This window comes from Simochromis diagramma, unplaced genomic scaffold, assembly GCF_900408965.1.
Source record: "Simochromis diagramma unplaced genomic scaffold, fSimDia1.1 OVJJ01000205.1, whole genome shotgun sequence".
NCBI classification, from domain to species: domain Eukaryota; kingdom Metazoa; phylum Chordata; class Actinopteri; order Cichliformes; family Cichlidae; genus Simochromis; species Simochromis diagramma.
The window spans coordinates 11,655,397-11,673,941 of NW_024386782.1; the positions used below are offsets into that span (position 1 = coordinate 11,655,397).

Below are 18,545 nucleotides of genomic sequence, written 5' to 3' on the forward strand. Positions count from 1 at the left end.
CTCTCTCTCTCTCTTTGCATGTCTGTGCACATGGGTGCGTTTTCTTGTGTCATTGAAGCTGAGAGAGGTTGAAAGGCGAGGTCACACAGAGCCAGTAACAAAGCTCATCCGTCAAATCCCTGTGACCTGAGTGACATTCTCTCAGCTCCACTCGAGCGCTCACACTATGTGGACAGCGCTGTTGTTTCTGTCATTTGTCTGTATTCTATTTGCATCCTTTACCACTCTTGCTGGCCTTGGGCCCATGCACTCTTTTTTTTTTTTTTGGCTTGTCTATTCCACTTCTAGTGAAATATTTATGCGCTAGGATTGAGGGGACAGGGTAAACAAACAGTAAAATGGGAACATATCCATATTGGCCGGGCCAAAAGTAAACAAATGCACTTTCGTTTAGATTTTTGTGTCATGCATCAAATGCTAAGCACCATTTTCCACCTTTCTTTCTGGTTTATTTTTTGTACTTTGTCAAGTTCACTTCTATCCTTTAAGCACATACTGTACAGGTCTGTGAAAAAGTTTTAATTATTCCCTCATTTTTGTGTATTTTGTTAGGAAATTGGGAAGTAGATGCAGCAATTTATTGAAATGTGCAAATATACATGGAAATACAATAATAAGTAATTGGCATACCTGAGCCTTTTCTTCCTTAAAAATAGCTTTTTAACAGCCACCCTTCCACTGAGACCATTTCTGATGGGGCTGCATCAAACAGTAGATGGATCACTTGAAGGTCCAGGTACATCTCTCAGGTCCTGTGTCAGTTTGAGTTTGCTACTATTATTATTTTGACATTTTTCATGGATCCATCAAAAGAGATGGGGAGAAATTGTGGTTTAGTGGCAGGCTGCTGCTGTAAAAAAGTGTCTAAAGATACAATTTAAAGTTAGTAAGTTGTCTGTTATGTGTAGACGCAACACTGGTTTATTCCTCAAGTGACTTTTTTAATGCTTGACTGACTTGAATGAAGTCTGGCTCCTTGGAAAAAAAAAATCAACAAATGAGACGTGACTCAGGACTTTTGCACAGTCCTGTACTTTGAGACGCCGGTTTCACTCATTGATTCCCTACCTCTACATTACCAGTGCAGTGACCAAGCAGATCCCCGACTCACTTCCCATTTAAGTCACCTATCAAGCTGGAGACACTGCTAACAGGAACTGAGCCAATGATGTGTCACAGAATCCTAAACATCCCACTTAATTCTGCTGGTTTGTTCATGTCTTTTTTTGTATTTCATTAATTAAGCTATTTCATGGCTACTTTTATTCAGATGATAGAGCTGCATTCGCTCAGTCTTGGGACTAATTTAGCAGCAAAAGTATGTTAATATTGAACAGACCCTTTTTTTTTGTAATTAGAAACATGATCCATACCAGGTCTCCACATCAAAGAGTGAGTGTGCATACAAAACACTCTGCTGTGATTTAGATCTTCTGTCATGTTTTCCAGAGTTAGTAAAAGATGGACACCATCTGACATTCGCCATCTGTGGCTGTTTGACTGTGTTTGCATCTGAGTAAAAATTTCTATTTTGAATCCTTTCAAATCAGTGAAAGCAACGCCATCTCTGCTGGTGTGCTATAAAAGTAGTGATGTTGACTATAATTATTTGATATTGTCTCATTAAATGCACTTTATTTTACAAAATACCAGTAGCATTAAAATATGCTGTCGTGCTCAGGATTTGGTACAATTTGATAAAACTGCAAGTGCATCTGAGGGTATAATTGTCTATTTTTTGCATCCTGCAAAAAGATTTCTGGGACAAAGGTTAATTTCTAATATGAGCATAGAGTAGTACAGGCAAAATGAGATACTTGCTCGGGTTAATTTGATCGTGTCAGTAGATGCTAGATATGCCGAGGCCTGTAAGTTAAGCGTAATGCAAAATGCTACTGATGCAGGGTAAACATTACCAATTAAAGGAGTAAAAAGTCAAAAGGACATACAGTAGAAAATAAAACTACAGAAAGTACAGTTATTAATTATTTTTCTCTGAAATGAAAGGATTTCCTCTATATTCTATTACAGTGGTTTCGAGTTGATCCCTTTCTGAATTTTTGAGCTTGCTCATTTATAAAGAAATGAACAGTTTCTCATTTTTATGGTAGTTTAATTTTAATGAAATGAGCCCCCCCCCCCCCCCCCCCCCCCCCCAAAAAAAAAAAACACAAAAAAAAAGTGTTGTGTTGAAGTGATAAATTGACTTGCATGTCATTGAATGAAATGACAAGCAGTGAAGTGGAATTCTGTCCCCCATAACCCACCCAGAATCCCAGAACGTCGATCCCTGAGCCAGAACATTTAATAGGGTCATGAATAGGTATCCCCACATGACAGTGACTCACAACATACCGCCAAGACAACAAAGGAGTGGCACAGAAGAAGTACATTGAGGTCATAAACTAGCATAGCCAGCTTGCAGACCTCAGTCCTATAGAAAACCTGTGGAGGGAGGTTAAGCTTTGAGTTGCCAAATAATTTAGTGAGTGTCTGTAAAGGGGAGTGGGTCAAAATCCCTCCTGAGATGTGTGCAAACCTGGTGACCAACTACAAGAAACGCCACAAGGGTTTCACCACCGAGGCATGTCTTCCTTGGGTATGAAATATTTATTTCGCTCAATGACATACAATTCAAGTTAAAACTTCTATGTAATTTGTTTTTTTTTCTGGATTTTTGGTTGATGTTCTGTCTCTCTCCATTAAAATGAAACTCCTATAAAAATTAGATAGTGTTCATTTCATTATAAGTGAGCAAACTAACAAACTCAGCGGGGGAATTATTTCCTCTGCTATACATGCAGATGCAGTAAAGAAAGACAACTTGAATGCATTACACAGAAACAGATCCTATGGTTGTGTTACTAAGGCGCACACAAAGTTTTATAGCACTGTGGGCGTATAGCTGGGAAAAACAAAAACTTGCATCCTTTGGTAGTGAAGCGTTGACAGCCTAAACAGCCTAAACAGCTGTTTTAGGTCCATTCTAGAAAAGCCAAAGAATTGAGCAGCAAAGCACATATATGCGTGCTAAGTTTATATTTAAAGGTGTTTATATCCACCTTCAGGATAATTGAAGCATAAACACTCTTGATTACAAATGTTTTCCAACTGTTATGAGTAGTTATAAAATTAAAATATTATGTTTGTTTTACATAAATGTGTTTGATAGCTTAAAACAATAAATAGGATACCTGAAGTTATAAATTCACTGGCTTAGAGTTTGGATAGATGTTATATTGGTTTATTTAGAGTTATACATTATTAAAATAGTACACTATCTGTTCTTTATTGCTTTACTGGACACATTTTAAAATGCATTTACTAAATTAAATCTGACAGCAGAAGGAGATTGTTGTTGAATGCCAGCCTATTTGGGATCTTTAGAGAGTGCATTCTGAAATATGCTTCCCTCAAGATTTGCATTACCTCATTGTACATAAAGACCTATGTCCTTCCCTCCATCAGACATTCCCATGGGGATCTGAGAAACCAACATCTGAGTCACCAACCCACTTTCCTTTCTTTCTTTTTTTTAATTTCTTGTTCTATTTTCTCTCCGTCTCTTTGTGTCACTCTTTCTTTCTGCCCCTTTCCTCTCCATTCCTTCACTCTTCTTTCTTCATCTGTTTGGGCAGACATCCAGGGCAGATCGTTGCTCTCAGGATTTCATTAAAACGATGTTGATGGAGCACTCTCTCCAGCCTAAGTAAATGTGCTCAAGTCCATTTCAGTGTGCATTGTTTGGAAATGGATTAGCGAAGTTGGAGGAGTAAAGGCAAGGAAAAGAGGGAATGGGGGAGAAAAGAAAACACGGAGAGGGAGCTCTACATATTTGTCTTCCACATGAAGGAGAACGTTTATTTAGAATCTCTAAATAGCTTCTGTGAAGTGAAAAAAGATGAGTGAAAAAGGCAAAACACTGGGCTTTTTTTTTTTTTTTCTAAATTCCGGTAAGCTTATCTGTGATTCTGCTGCATATTAGTGGTGACTGTTGATTGTGCTGTGACAGGTATATGTGTTCTAGATTTTACTCCATTCTGCATCACCATGTCAGTGACAGCCTACATGAAGCTATCTGGCATGTTGTTGGTTCGTATCCTGAGCTGCTGCAAAGACATGACAGGTGTTTCATATCCTACTATCTACACACACACCCACACACTGATATTGCTGAGCCAGGGGACCATAACAGACACCAATAAGTACACACATTACCTGACCACCAAATGTTTATCCTTTATCTTTAAGACCTAGCTGTCATGAGAACATGCTTGTCTCGCTATGACAGCCACGGCGCATCTGCTTTACAGATGCACTTCAAACACATCACTAGCTTGTCAAAGCTGGTCACAACCTGTCACAGGCAGCCACAACCAGGTGGAAACCAGTCACATTACTTTAATCTTACTCTGGCGACATACTGTATGGCAAAGTCTGTTCGAGGTATGCTGAAGGGAATCATGTGTGCAAAAATGGCTTGCTGCGTGAGCTACAATTGTTAAAATAACCAAAAGGAGGGGAGGAAAAAAACAAGAAAGAAAGCAAAAATTCTGATGTGATCAAATTTAGTAAACAGAAGAAAAAACACAATACGAGGGCGGGTGTGAAAATAAAAAAAAAACAAAAAACCAAAAGCAGCTTATTTATTACAAGCTAGACTCAAACCTCCCAGGAATTCAGGCACTGAATGTCACCCAGTTTGTTTGTTTTTTTTATTGTTGTTGTTGTGTTTTTTTTATTATTACCGAGGGAGTATCACTTGGTATCGTCAAGGCCTAGACGTTGTGCAGGTGCAAATCTTGCTGTGCATTTTGGCTCATCTACACACAGATTCTCAGTTAACTGTCCAAGATAATTGGAGTGTGTGAATTCTGCTTAAGGGGCAATATTTCACTTCAAGGCAACCAGAAAACAGCTTGTTCCTTTTTCAGTAGCCCACACAGTATTACAAACAGCCAACCCCCCACCCACCCCAATGCTTCAAGGCTACGCAAAAGCATTTGTACTTTTGTGTTGACATTAGGTCTATTTTAATTCCCAACATCACTTCTGCTACCCCTCTAACTCGTCTCCCTCGGTATTAATGCTTTTTCTACTGAAAAAAATAAATAAAAAAAATAAATACACCAGTGCTTTTTATTATGTTTTTGCCTTCCTCCCTGTATGCATGGACTCCACAGCAATTCATGTTATTAAAGCTGGATTTTGGCAGTTATCATTGGCCCACAGCAGTAATTACTAAGGGTTTGCATAGCTGCCTCTGACTCACCCGCCTTGGAAATGTTATTACTAATGTCTGTCTCATTGGAGGCGCACAGGAAGCTTCTTGTGAAGCCTGTGTCTTTGCTCAGGCCATTCCAACGACACTGAGCTCATATCCCAACAGGGTCCTGGGGCATGAGACCAGATGTACAAAGCGAGGAAGGGAGTAAGCAAGTAATGACAAAGCGAGGACGTAATAGAAAGCTATTTTTTTTTTGTGCTTGGAGCAGCTGTTTTATTTTTGTGTTATTCTGCATTTATTGCTCATCTCATATATGTTCGTCCAGACAAAATAATTGATGTGAAGCATTGGCCCCGACAGTGTGACAGATGAAAAAGGAGAAAATGAGTCATTTTATATTTTTGCAGGGGGCAATGCTTTGCCTGTATCAGTGTAGTTTGATTGCCCTAAGAGAAAAGAAAGAGCAAGAGAAAGTGCCCTTGGGTCTCAGTTTAGATGAAACGATTCAGATATGAACTAGTCTTGAGATATGAGAAAAGCGCTGAAGTCAGTGGGGTTATATAGCCTTTATTCATCTATTGATCTCTTCCTCTCTTCCTTTCTTGCTTGTTCTCTCATTTTGTGCGTGTCACACACTCCCGCAACCACACACTGCAGCATTGTCTACTTTCTTCAGTGCTTTTTCTTCACCGGCTGATGCTCTCAGTCAGAGCGTTGTCTCTGCATCTAGCACCACTCAAGGTCAGATATTAAACCTCTTTTCGGGGTCAGCAACGTCTCCAAGGTCAAAGAGGTGCTCGCTAATGAGGTCAGCCTCTCCACCTCTTGCAGCGCCATGTGACAGTGTTCTGTAATCCAAAATTAAACACAGACATTTATGCATGAATAAGCCTGTTTAGCATTAGTATTGTTCAACATTTCATGTGAGCCAGCATTATGAAAACACCCCAAATCACCATTTTTTTTCGGTGTCTTATTCATTTCCCTTTTTTTTTTTTTTCTGCCTCCACCCGCCTCTCCCTGTGGTTCTTCTCTTCTCCTGTCGTTCCTAGAAAGTCAGCAGGGAACAGGGTGGTCTGTGTAGGTTTCTCCTGGGTTTGTTTCCAACAGCAGCTTATCTGCAAATGCTCAGGTTCAGCTAATTGGCATTATTAAACTGGTGGCAAGCTCAACTCAGCTATAAGGGAAGGTCCAGTGGGAGGTGTGTGTGTGTGTGTGTGTGTGTGTGGCACAATCCTCTCTGTGCCTGTTCATATGTTATCCCACTGCGCCTGTATGTGTGAATGTGTGCACGTGTGTGTGATGGGAAACAAGCAGCTGTCAATTTCAATCAACAGGGTGCATGGTTTGCCTGGGGGCTCACGTAGCCCAATTACAGGCAGAGATGTACGGTGTATGCACAGAAAACCGGTCCTATCTTCTTTTATTAAAACTGGAGTATGAGAAAGGATATACTAAATGCAAAGTTGGTTGATGACTGTTGGATGCTGCTGATACTGAGGCAGAATCCTCCCTGTTTTTTGGCTGCACTTGCTGGATGAGAGAATAAAGAGTTAAAGGGATGGACTAGAACAGCTGAGAGTACTGATGTGGGTTTCAGGAAAGTGGCTGACTTCAACATACTAAAGCTGAAAAGAATATTGTTTTGTAAGAGAGCGATCTCAGCCATAGACAGTATAAAGGATGGATGTAGCTACTGTGACATCACTGTTTTTATGCCTCAAGATGAGCACTTTCTGCGTCACTGTCTTGACATGTTTAAACTGGATCTGATGGCGAGTGGCAGATCAGATTGTGAAACCACACGTTCGCTGGCTACTGACCTGTCAATCACAAGTCTGTAGCCAATGAGCATTTACTGGATAATCCTCTTTTCTTAGCTTCGAATTGACCAAAATTTACTAAATAGACTTAATGTTTTATATAGTATGACCTGAAATATGCCTACATAGTGCTTTTCTACTCTGACTGAGCGCTCAAAATGCTTTTCATTGTAAGCCTCATTCATCCAAGAGCTTTTTTTCTATATCCAAGCACCTTATCTAATATTTGCGCACACACATGGTTGCATCCATCAGGGGATACTCGGGGTTCAGAATCAAAGGAACCTTTGATGTGCAGACTGCCGGGGATCGAACCACTGATCTTCTGATTCAGACAACTTCCTGAACCACACCCACCACAGACAAGTCAAATCACATCAGAAAGCCATTTTCTCATAGACTTTTAGAGGAACAGAAGTCTATTTGCAACAACGCGTATTACCCCTGTGGGCCTTTTAAAAGAATGGAGGTTTAAAGCTACGCCCATTTTTTTGTAATATGTGTAATCTAAACTTAGAAATTCAACTCTTTTTTTATTATTCTTTTAGGGTGGGAAGATCCCAGTGAGGTGGACAGCACCAGAGGCCATCGCTTACCGAAAATTTACCTCGGCCAGTGACGTGTGGAGTTACGGCATCGTCATGTGGGAGGTGATGTCATTTGGAGAGAGGCCTTACTGGGACATGTCCAACCAGGATGTAAGTGGCTAAAACTACACAAATACTTTCTTAAATATTATGATTTCATTTTGAAAAAGCATGTCTGGGCAGGATATTACACTGTAAATGGAGTTCAAGTCAGTTGGGACGAGCAGGTGTAGTACAACATAAAGTCAGTTAAGTACTAATTAAACATAAAATCAGCACTAAAGATTTTAAGCGCTCATTTCATGAGATGTTCCCAAAAACTCAACATCTAAGTTAAGTTTTATCATGTCTCCGAGTTCCGATAGAACAAAGAATAAACCTGAATCTGAATAAACAGCCTCATTAAATTGAACAGCCATTTCCGTACAGATGCGGTTATAGATACACAATCAAGGGTAACTCATAAGGGAGGAAGCTGTAATAAATCACACATTTTTATCAGCCTGCATCACAAAGCATCATTACTGAAGATGCCCTTGACTCTGACTTTGAAAGCAGACTTATTATGGGCACAGCCTCACACTATCCCCTTTCCTTCCTGGCCAGCTTTTGAGAGCAATGAATGATTGCTGAGAGCTCTGCTTTGTTCCCCATGTCCGCTTGGATAACGTCCACGCTCACAGGCACCAACACAAACACACGCAACCATTGGATATAGTCCCATACTATGAGGTCTCTCTCCCTTAGCTCCCTTAGTGCGACAACTAGCCAACCATCAGGCCTCTATGGACCTCGCTCCACAAGGACCGTCCAAACCAGCAGATGTTGCCTCAGTGGGCCAGCAGCAAACACTGCCTGGTGGGACTAGCACCACTCAGCATGTCCGGCTGCTCAGTCCACACTCTCTTACACACTTAAAACACACTCTCACAAAAATTTTCGCGCACACACGCACACTTTCTTTCTCTATCCTGCATCCTCTCACTTATCCACACAAACACCATAACCTCTGTTTCTCCTCTTCTCTTGAAATCCCTTTTGCTTAATATTGCATCAAAGCCCCTCTCTATACCCCCTCCTAACTCATATCCCCTCACTTGTGCGTTCTCTTCTCTAATGCACCATTTGTCAAGAATCTGCTGAGGTGCACTCAACTCCAGGGTGGAGCTGGCGATATACAGAGCAGCACCTAACTTTTAATGACTATCTTTTACACACGATCTTTCATCAGACTTTCATCTTGCAAGTAAGCAAAAAAAAAAAAAAAAAAAAAAGATTAAATCTACAGACAGTGTGGATAATGTGGATATTTGTGAGCACCGGTTCCATCAATTTGCAGCAATCTTGGTAATCATTAGTCTTTGCAGCGTCTGGTTTTGTAGCTACTGAATCAACATTGCATATTTCCTTTAAATATATCTAAAGTGATCTCATTGTCTATGTGTTATTTAACATAAAACCTTTTATAACTAACAAAGAAAACAAAACAAGGTGAAGATACTCCACTTCTGTCAAGTTCTGATCAAACTTATATAATAGAAGTCTTTTACTCTAACTGCCCTTAAATTCTTTGTCATAACGTCTTTTTAATGAGTCCTGATAGCTTGTGAAGCTTTTAAAAGTCATGTGTCAAGTGGCTGTACTTCACAGTGTTAATTATATGCAATCTGCCCATCCCCCCCAGGGGCTCCTTTCTAGTGACACTGCCCCTGCTCTCTGTCCCCTCTCTTTCCTCAATCTGTCCTATAGGAGTGATATGTGATTGGATAGAGTCAAGAGGAAGGGCACATCATCCTGAATGCAAACTGTCACTTTATTGACCAGAGGGAGTGTCCATACGGGGAGGGTTGCAGTTGGGTTCTTGTTGCATTGTGATGAGGCAGGATTGAGTTTCAGCCATAAAATAAGTCAAATTATTAAAAAAATGTAACCAGCTTGTAGAAAACACTCTTACTGACAGTAAGTGTTTGAGAGACATACTGCAAGTGCGGTATATGGTGTGGAATTAGCAGCTATCTTCATTTGTAAGAGACAACATCTTGCCTTCTCTCTCATAGGTAATTAATGCTATTGAGCAGGACTACCGTTTGCCACCACCCATGGACTGCCCCAGCGCCTTGCACCAGCTGATGCTGGACTGTTGGCAAAAAGACCGCAACGTGCGACCCCGCTTCACAGACATCGTCAGTACTCTGGATAAGATGATCCGTAACCCCGCCAGCCTCAAAGCTGTAGCCAATATTCCTGCAGTGTGAGTAAAAAAAAAAAAAATCTGTACACGTAAGAAACAAATTGATCCAAAAACTGACATTAAGTACACACTGACGCTTCTCATGCATGTAGTCTTTAACACACTGTTTGTTTCGAATGAGCCCAGCATGCATATGTGCACCGTTTTATCTTCTCATGAATTAAGCATGAATTTATTGCTATTGATTGCGTCAAACTGCACTTTTCCTCCCTCCTATCCAACCTAAACACTGGTTTCAAGAACTCTCACTTTTTTACCCCGTGAAGATGGAGCAAAACAGATAAAAAATGGAATGAAACACCTCATTTACATATATTTTCAGAACACATTCAGAGCACGTATTTTGTTTTCCTTACTTTTTTGTGAAATACTGGACTTGTTTTGTACAATCTCTGGCACCCGTCCTCACAGTTTCTCTCAGCGTCAGCCAGATTGGATGTGGTCTGTCTGTCCGTGAACTGTGAGTTTCAGGTTCCTGCACTACTTTTTTTCCAGGCTTCCACATATTTTAAAGCCAAGCAATTGCGACCAGTTACCGATTACCTGCGGAAAATCCTTGTTGTGTGGCATTCAAAGAAGGAGTGGCAGATGTGCCTCATGATACTGAATCCCTTTACACTTTATATTTGAGATACATTCCAATATTCACTAATAAATTCTCTCTCCCTAGTTTCCTTGCACCCTACGGCACACACCCATGAAAACACCAGTATCAGCTTTACTCTCCTTCTCTTTAAGTCTGTGCTTAATATTGCATCAAAGCCCAACTATATCTCATCTTCCTCCCCGCCTTGCTCTTGGTGTTCTCCTCTGCACCAGGCCCTCTCAGCCACTGCTGGACAGATCCATACCCGACGTCAACACCTTCAGCTCAGTCGAGGACTGGCTCGCTGCCATCAAGATGAGCCAGTACAGAGACAACTTCCTCAACTCAGGCTTTACCTCCCTGCAGCTGGTGGCACAAATGACCTCAGAGTGAGTTCAACTGCTTGTGTGCAAATGACGGGTTTTCAGACCCATATAGCTTTTGATGGGCACACTTTTATAAAATGACTCAGTGTCAAGTGCATGTATTTTTAGCATAAATGCACCCAGTGACTCAAGTGAATGCATCAAAGTTAAAGCCTCGGTGGGAATTAAAAATACAACACATTGTAAGACGAAATAACGCACTCACCGTGGTAAGAAAATGTACATCTTTGCAAGCTATGTATTACAACTCTTATCTGTACTAATAATTAAACATTTTGTGTTGACAGTGTTCTAAAAAAAAAAAAAGACATGAATGTGTATCCTCTATATACACATTTTAAAGATGCATATTTTCACTTCTGCTGCCGCTGCTGTGTCTGTGAAGTGCTTCAAAGCGCTGGTCATGACAGCATTTCTCAGAGCACTTGTGGTACCAACAGACACAAATATTGCACTTCATCCATTTTAATTAACAATGTTGCTTGGCCTACAAAATTATGTTGAAAATGTAAATTCATTCCAACATTTTTTATTAAAAATATATGCTCGGGGCCTGGTAGCATTTCTGCAATGTCTTTGCAATTCAAAGCAACACGCACTACTGCGTCTTCTCACAGAGATGGAATTAATTTAGTAAATTTGTGGGTTTTGTTCATTGCTACTAGCTTTCCATTCTGAAATTGTGCGTTCATTTGTAGCGACGTTAAGTCCGTGTGAGCTCGTTGAGTTGTGATGGGGGATTTCTTGCAGGTGTTTGCACTTCATATTCAGATCATCTATTCTAACTCCAAATTATTGGAGATCCTGTGTTTTTCTACAAAAAAAAAAGGAAAGAAACAAAAATACCCTGCTTTTCACTTTCTGTCTCCATGTTTCTTTCTCTGTAGAGACTTGCTGAGAATAGGAGTGACCCTGGCCGGCCACCAGAAGAAAATCCTTACTAATATCCAGTCCATGAGGGTGCAGATGAGCCAGTCATCTACGCCGATGGCATGACTACCGGAGGCGCTGTGCCATGGAACAGGCAGCATTCGAAGGACCAACAAAAATAGCAGCCCTCGAATGACCCCCGATCCATCGGAACGCGCCAGAGTCGAAACTATTGTCTTAATCTAATCCACTATCATGACAACAGGAGACCAGGGTCTACACTACCACATGGTTAACAGCTGTCACACTTCATGCAATCCACGACAGGAGTTCAGGGTCCAGACTTGATACTGTTTATCCATTCATCACAAAAGGGAAATCAATGTCCGTTGTTGTGGTTATGAACTACCATTCATGCCATTTTGAACCAAAATAACCAACAATCAGACATCAACACAAAGAACTTCTCAGAGTTTCAAACTGTGGTAAAGTGAGTGATACTGTACTTCTGCTTCATGTGGACTAGAAGGTGTTAAAACTTTAAACTGAAACGTGAGGCATTTAGAAACATGTGACGTGTGATTTTACCCATCCTGTCTTCAGTCTGTGCAATGAAGATGCCTTGACCTGGCGAGAAATAAGTTCCAGAAGAAGAAGAAAAAAAGAAGAAAAACAAAACAAAACACCTACCAGTGGAAATAATTAGAGGGAGAAGCATACAGGGATGTACAGCAGAGCACCATTTTCAACTTTCACATCATGTTGTACTTGTTTAAAAAATGTTTTAAAAAGTGTATTGTAAATGGACAGGTAACAAAAAAACAAAAACAAAAAAAAGATCAGAGCTTAGTTATATTTTTATCCTTTACCATGTGTTTGTTTGTCTGTTTTATCATTATAGCAAGATGCAGTCCACTTGTATTTTATCTTTAACACTACCTGTGGAGTCTTGGGTGGAGGGCCTTGCTAAAGGACTTCTTAACCCAAGCCACCCACTTTCAGAGAATATAAATATGTTTATCTCTTGCTAAATATGATTATATCTTTCATAATAAACCTTCATATTGAAGGTGATATAAATGCATATGTATGTACAGAACTCTATGCTTGCATTTTGGCAAAGACATGTTGACTGAATTCTGACTGAGACACATGCAATGTTTAGATTCCAGTTTCCTTTGGATAACTGAACAATGGGCACTGGATTGTATGTCTCGTTGCTCCAGGGATTTAAGGACAATTTGGGCTGACTGGAGAAAATGTAAAAAGAATGGCTGAAGAATTGGTATTGTAGAATTGTATGAAAATTGCTGTAGGAGTTAAAATAACTGACAAACTATCCATTAACTGGGGGTAATGTTAAATGTGGGTGTACACATGCTGTCTCTTGCTGGTGAGCACTTAGTTGTACAGATATGTTTTATGTTTCATCTTCTTTCTTGACCTGTTGTTTGTCTCGGGAGCGGTCAGCACCATCCACAGGGGGAATGATCCTCCGTTTCCTGCCCCGGGACTGGCCCAAATTCACGGTGAGTGCCAGCTGATCGCGCAGGAAGAACACAGCTTGGAGTCGAGTTGCTCTATATGTGGTACATTTTATTTCGGGCAAATCTAGTTAATGTTTCTCGTGGGTGCTGCAAATGTCTAGGCCGTGGTGAGATTTTCTGCGAGTTTGAAACGCATAGGAGAGCGGGCACTGGAAATCACTGCGAATCAGCATCATTTCTCTACACGGTGAAAAATGAACATCTGGGCTGAAGTTTGCCAACAGACACCCGATGCCATTTCGAGGAACACACAGACTTAAACAGCCCACATGGGCACACTGCTCATAGCGTAGCACAGCCTCCAATCGACTGCTGTAGCTAAGCTGCTGAGTTCATCTGTGCACTCATGCTATATGCAGTTGCCAAATGGCTAGGCAAGTTAAAGGAAATCGCCACGGTACTTGTGGGAATATTTCTCTAACTCTTAGCTGCATGAATTGTCACTTAGAAATGTACTAATCTTGTAAGGTCTCTACATTATTCCCAAAAGTCATTATTTTGGGATATATTTAAGGGATAGTTCCGAGTTGTGCACAAGGATGATTCTCTTTCTTAGCATGGCAATGATGATGCTTGTGATTTTGCTGTTAGTCTTATTTTTCCTTTTGCTGGTCATTTGCTTCAGGGCCAGGCTTTTGGAAACGAATTGCAATATTGTTGTTCAAATAAAACCTTTAAAAATAGTGATCATTAAAAATGAGAGTCAACAATCTTTCAGTACAGGCTTGGTAGAATAGCCCTGTAGCTCGCAATTATGGACTATTTTGGTATAAATTCTTTGCAGTAGCTGTGACCCTGCTGAAATCCCTTTTGGCTCTATTTGAACAGACATGAGTGACGATGGTCCTAACCACCTTGCATCCAAAATTAGAAATTGATGGCAGGCCCATTAGCAGATTATTAAGTGTACTTAGCCCTCTCAAGTCATCCTCCTCCTCCTCCTCCTCTGTCTGTCCTGCCCTCTCTCCCCGACTACTCCCGCTGGCTGGCAGATCTCCAGCTCGTTTATCCTGGGTGTAACCAAGCTGTCCTGGGCTGTGTCTGGAGCTGAGTTGGGCCAGAGCTGGCCTGAGAAATGGTTGGCTCCATGCTCTAGTGGGCCCAGGCAGGGGTGAAAACACCTGCTAAGGCCCCCTGTCTGACGGGCATCTGATCAGCCACAGGGAGGGAGATTGATGGGAGCATAAAAAACAAATACACTCACAAACACATGCACGCACACACACAAACACTGAGGAACCCTCAGCTAGTTTATTCTCACGTCTGGTTTCCAGGCTGATGCTTAATGAGAAGAAAGTGGGCTGAAACCCGACAGAGTGTGTGCATATGCGATAGAAAGAGGAGGATGATTCAGTTAATAGGAGGGCGGGGTTGCATGGCAGACATGGCATGAACAAAGGATGGTTTTGATGAAAGTAAGAAAGTTAGTTCATTGAAGTGAATCAAACTCTTTTATCTCACAGTGTGGTTTATGTGGCAACATCTCTTTCATTATATAAATGTTAATTTGCTTTAGTTTGGTAATGGAAAATACTGTAATCAAGCAATTGGTTTGGCTCACGGGCAAAATCAATTGCTTTTTCTATTCAATTCTCCGAGTCATTGATTTACCAAGTATTCCTAAATATAATCACAAGCTCCTCAAGATTGGCATAAATCCCTTTCACTGAAGCCAGTGAATCAATTTGAATGCATTAGTCCTCTATTCAGCTCAGTCTCATGTATTTGCTTTTCAACCCAAGAGCCTGTGAATGAGATGATAGAACGTATTCATTATACAAAAGTGTAATTCTTTTTTTTTTTTTTTCTCCATTTGCTCTGTTTGTCTTTCTAAATATCTGACTGTAATGACACTCCAGTGTGATGAATGGAGAGGCGGTTCGCCATCTTCCTCTGAAAGCTGTTTCATATGGGAGCCATTCATCACACACTGATAGAAAACACAAGAACTTGCTTGTTAAACGTTCCATGTGCTGCAACTGTCTGAAAAGTGACCAACGATGCTTTTAGCAGCAAAAATCATGCCTGTCATTTATGGATCAGAACGGCGTGAGGCCGAAAATGATTTGGCGTGACTCCTTGCAAAACGAAACTCGTTAAACTTCTCCGTTCTCCTTTTTCTCCTCTGTTTCAGACTGGGAACTCAAAGATTTACACACTTATAAAAACGGCATACACCCGGCACTTCACAATTATATTCTCATGGATGCACACAGTGAACACCAAGAAGAATCGCAGCGGGCCAGTGAGAACAGGTGAAGCCAAAAGCTTTGAGTATACCAGTCACAACCTCTCTCTGTGTGATGAGCAGTGGATGGGGGGAGCTGACTGTGAGTGTGCACATGTCACAGTTTATTTGTTTGTGCGTTCAAGAGAGAATGGATGTATGCATATCAGGCACATTTGTGTGTACAGACATTGTGTGCACAGGTACATTGGTTTCCTTTTTCTTCCTTTCTTTTTTAGTTTGTGTATAGCAGCCACTTGTAAATTGTGACAAGTATGTGTCAAGAGTTTGTAAGCTGTAACTTTCTGAGAACTATTGTACTAAAATGCACTCAATAAACGCCTTGGAAAACAAGTCAATCACATCAGAGTCTGTGACTCACTGGACGATAATTCTGTTTTCATTAATAGTGAGTCAAGAAAGGAGAGAGGAAGGTTATTATCCAGTATCCCTATCCCTGTCAGCACTGTGCTTGAGTGTGGTGTGACGTCTAATGCTTGGCTTCATAATGGCTAAGGAAATAAACAGCTTTTGTCACCACAGTCTGGCTGGCAGCACATGTTAAAAGCCATCAGCCACTAATAAACGAGCAGTCACTCGCATTACATGCAAACACAAAAAATGTCTCTCCAAAAAAAATAAAAATAAAAAAGTGACATTATTATGACAAACTAGTGGAAATTATCCTCCCATCTGAAATCTTATATAGTATTTGTGTCTCAGCCACATGAATAAAAACCCCACCAGCAGTTTCACTACTCTCATAATTCCTAGTTGCCACAGAGACACTTCTAGGGCACTTCACAGGCCGGAAAGCATGCTACACAGTAATGATATGGTTAATGAGGTGAGTCAAAAGATATAGGGATGTATCCAACTCACAGCATTGCCCCATAACTGTTTATTGACTCTAATTGATTGATAACATCCAGATTCATATTAGCAGAGAGACTGCTGTGCAGGGGCTGTGCCAAAAAAAAGAGAGGAAGCCAACAAGATGAAACAGTCAGTTTTCTCACTTCTCAAATTTGTTATATTAAATAAAGTGTTTCAGTCGTCACTTTTTATTTATTTTTATTGAAGTGTATGAAAGGATGAAACAGAATAGGTGGTTGAAGTTGTTTTGTAAGGAATTGGATAATTAAAAATATGGATGTATTTACAAACCTAAGTCCAAAAAAAGTTGGAAAAAAGCCGTGTAAAACTTGAAAAAATGTATTAAATGTTTAAACAGAGAAAATGTACCATTTCAACAAAAGGCTGGAAAAGTAAGTGGTAGTAAAAAAAAAAAAAGCTACAGGGAAGTTTTGCTTAGCTAGTAGCAAGTCAGTAACATGAGTGGGGATAAAAAGAGCATCTTGGAGAGGCAGTTTCTCAGAAGCAAAGATGAGCAGTTCATCAGTCTGCATGTTCTTCAATGTAAAATTGTGAATACACAGTGCATAATATCATCAAATGTTTCTGGGAATCTCGAGTAATCACTGTGCGCAAGCGACAAATGAAAAAGTCTGTATCGGGTGCCCATGATCTTCAGGCCCTCAGGCCGATAAACGGGCCTGATTCTGGGATAGAAATCACTGCACTTTTCCGAGGAACACTACCAGAAATCACAGTCTGTAAACACACTTCACAGTGCCATCCAAAAATGCAGGTTAAAGCTATATCCAGAAACACTGCCGCCTTATCTGAGCCAAAGCTCATTTAAACTGAGCTAAAAGGAAGAAAGAGGAGAGGGACTTACAATTATCAGTGCTCAGTTCAAAAGCCCACATCTCTGATAGCATGAGGATGCTAAACTGCAGTCCAGACCTTTCACCAACTAAAAACATTTGATGGACCATAAAATGAAAAGATGTAATAAAGTAGAGCCAGGACTGTTGAGCTGCTAAGATTCCTAGAACAGGAAAGAATGGGAAAACATTCCACTCCCAGCTGGTCTCCTCTGTCCCCAGACATTTAATGCCTGTAGTTAAAAGAATAGGATATTACACAGTGGTAAAGATGGTCCTGTACATTTTCTTACTCGGTTTAAACATTTGATGTTGGGGCGCCAGTTTAGCTCAGTGGGTGTGTGGGCCATACGCCACATGGCCAGAAAGCAGCAGCCTTGGATGTTCCTTTGCTGCAGGTCTTCCTCTGTCTCTCTATGCACTTTCCTGTCTGTCTCCACCTTTACTATCTGCAAAAAGCAAAATGCCAAAAAAAAAAAATTCTTTAAATTGATGTTTCTATGTTTTCATTTGTGAATAAAGTATGGGTTTGTGAGATTTTCAAATGATTGCATTCTGGATTTTCTATTTTTTTAAATTGGATTTATCAAATATTACTTGATGCTGACAGTGAATGACATATACAACATCTAATGAGCTGTAAAAGAAAATAAATATGTCAGTGTAATAATTCTCTCTGTCATAACTTCTGTCTTCAAGAAATTATGCATGAATTTTCAGTCTCTGAAACTCCAGTGTGTGGAAGAAATGCAATACTTTCAGAAAATACGCTCTCTTTTGGTATTTTGTGATTGTAGGAGATTAAAAGAAAATGCCCTCGCATATTGGTTGATGTTTGCTTGGAGATGTGTGTATAGAACAAACAATGATAATAGTAGTAAGAGTATATGTGGAAAAGCTATGATTAAAATGAGATAAATAAACTTTCATGAGCTTCAAAATCAAGTTTCTGAGCCACACAAGAGTCTCTCTACTACAAACACCTAGAAAATATAGACTTCATGTAGATATAAGAGGCAAAACTCGAGGATGCTATTCATGCAAAGAAGAGATAAGGCATGAGCCTTAGTCTCCTGGGAAAATGAAGATCAGAATCCATGATGCCTTTAATGCACTGACACATTTATGCAAATTTCAGGCAGCGTCATTGCTGATGTGTTTATTTGCAATTTTTTTTCTTCTCCAGAGAATCAGGTATAAAGAAATAAACTGAAAATGGATCAAAAACCTCACTTTGTCTTCATTTCATCCAATTTGGATGTCAAATGGCCTTTAAATAATCCAAAAATTACAATTTTGTGTAATGATAAA

General features: G+C 40.3%; 1 protein-coding gene across 2 annotated transcripts in view; it reads left to right on the forward strand.

Annotated features, from left to right (window-relative positions):
- The window catches only part of LOC120727897 (ephrin type-B receptor 1-B), a 170,407-nt gene extending 153,932 nt beyond the window's left edge, over positions 1–16,475 (forward strand). For both annotated transcript variants that reach the window (XM_040022503.1, XM_040022504.1), the window contains exons 13-17: positions 7,599–7,748; positions 9,695–9,888; positions 10,708–10,863; positions 11,748–13,259; positions 15,412–16,475. In XM_040022503.1, the coding sequence (XP_039878437.1) occupies positions 7,599–7,748; positions 9,695–9,888; positions 10,708–10,863; positions 11,748–11,856 (609 nt within the window). In that variant the 3' untranslated portion in view covers positions 11,857–13,259; positions 15,412–16,475. The remainder of the gene's footprint in view (positions 1–7,598; positions 7,749–9,694; positions 9,889–10,707; positions 10,864–11,747; positions 13,260–15,411) is intronic.
- The last annotated feature ends 2,070 nt before the right edge of the window (positions 16,476–18,545 follow it).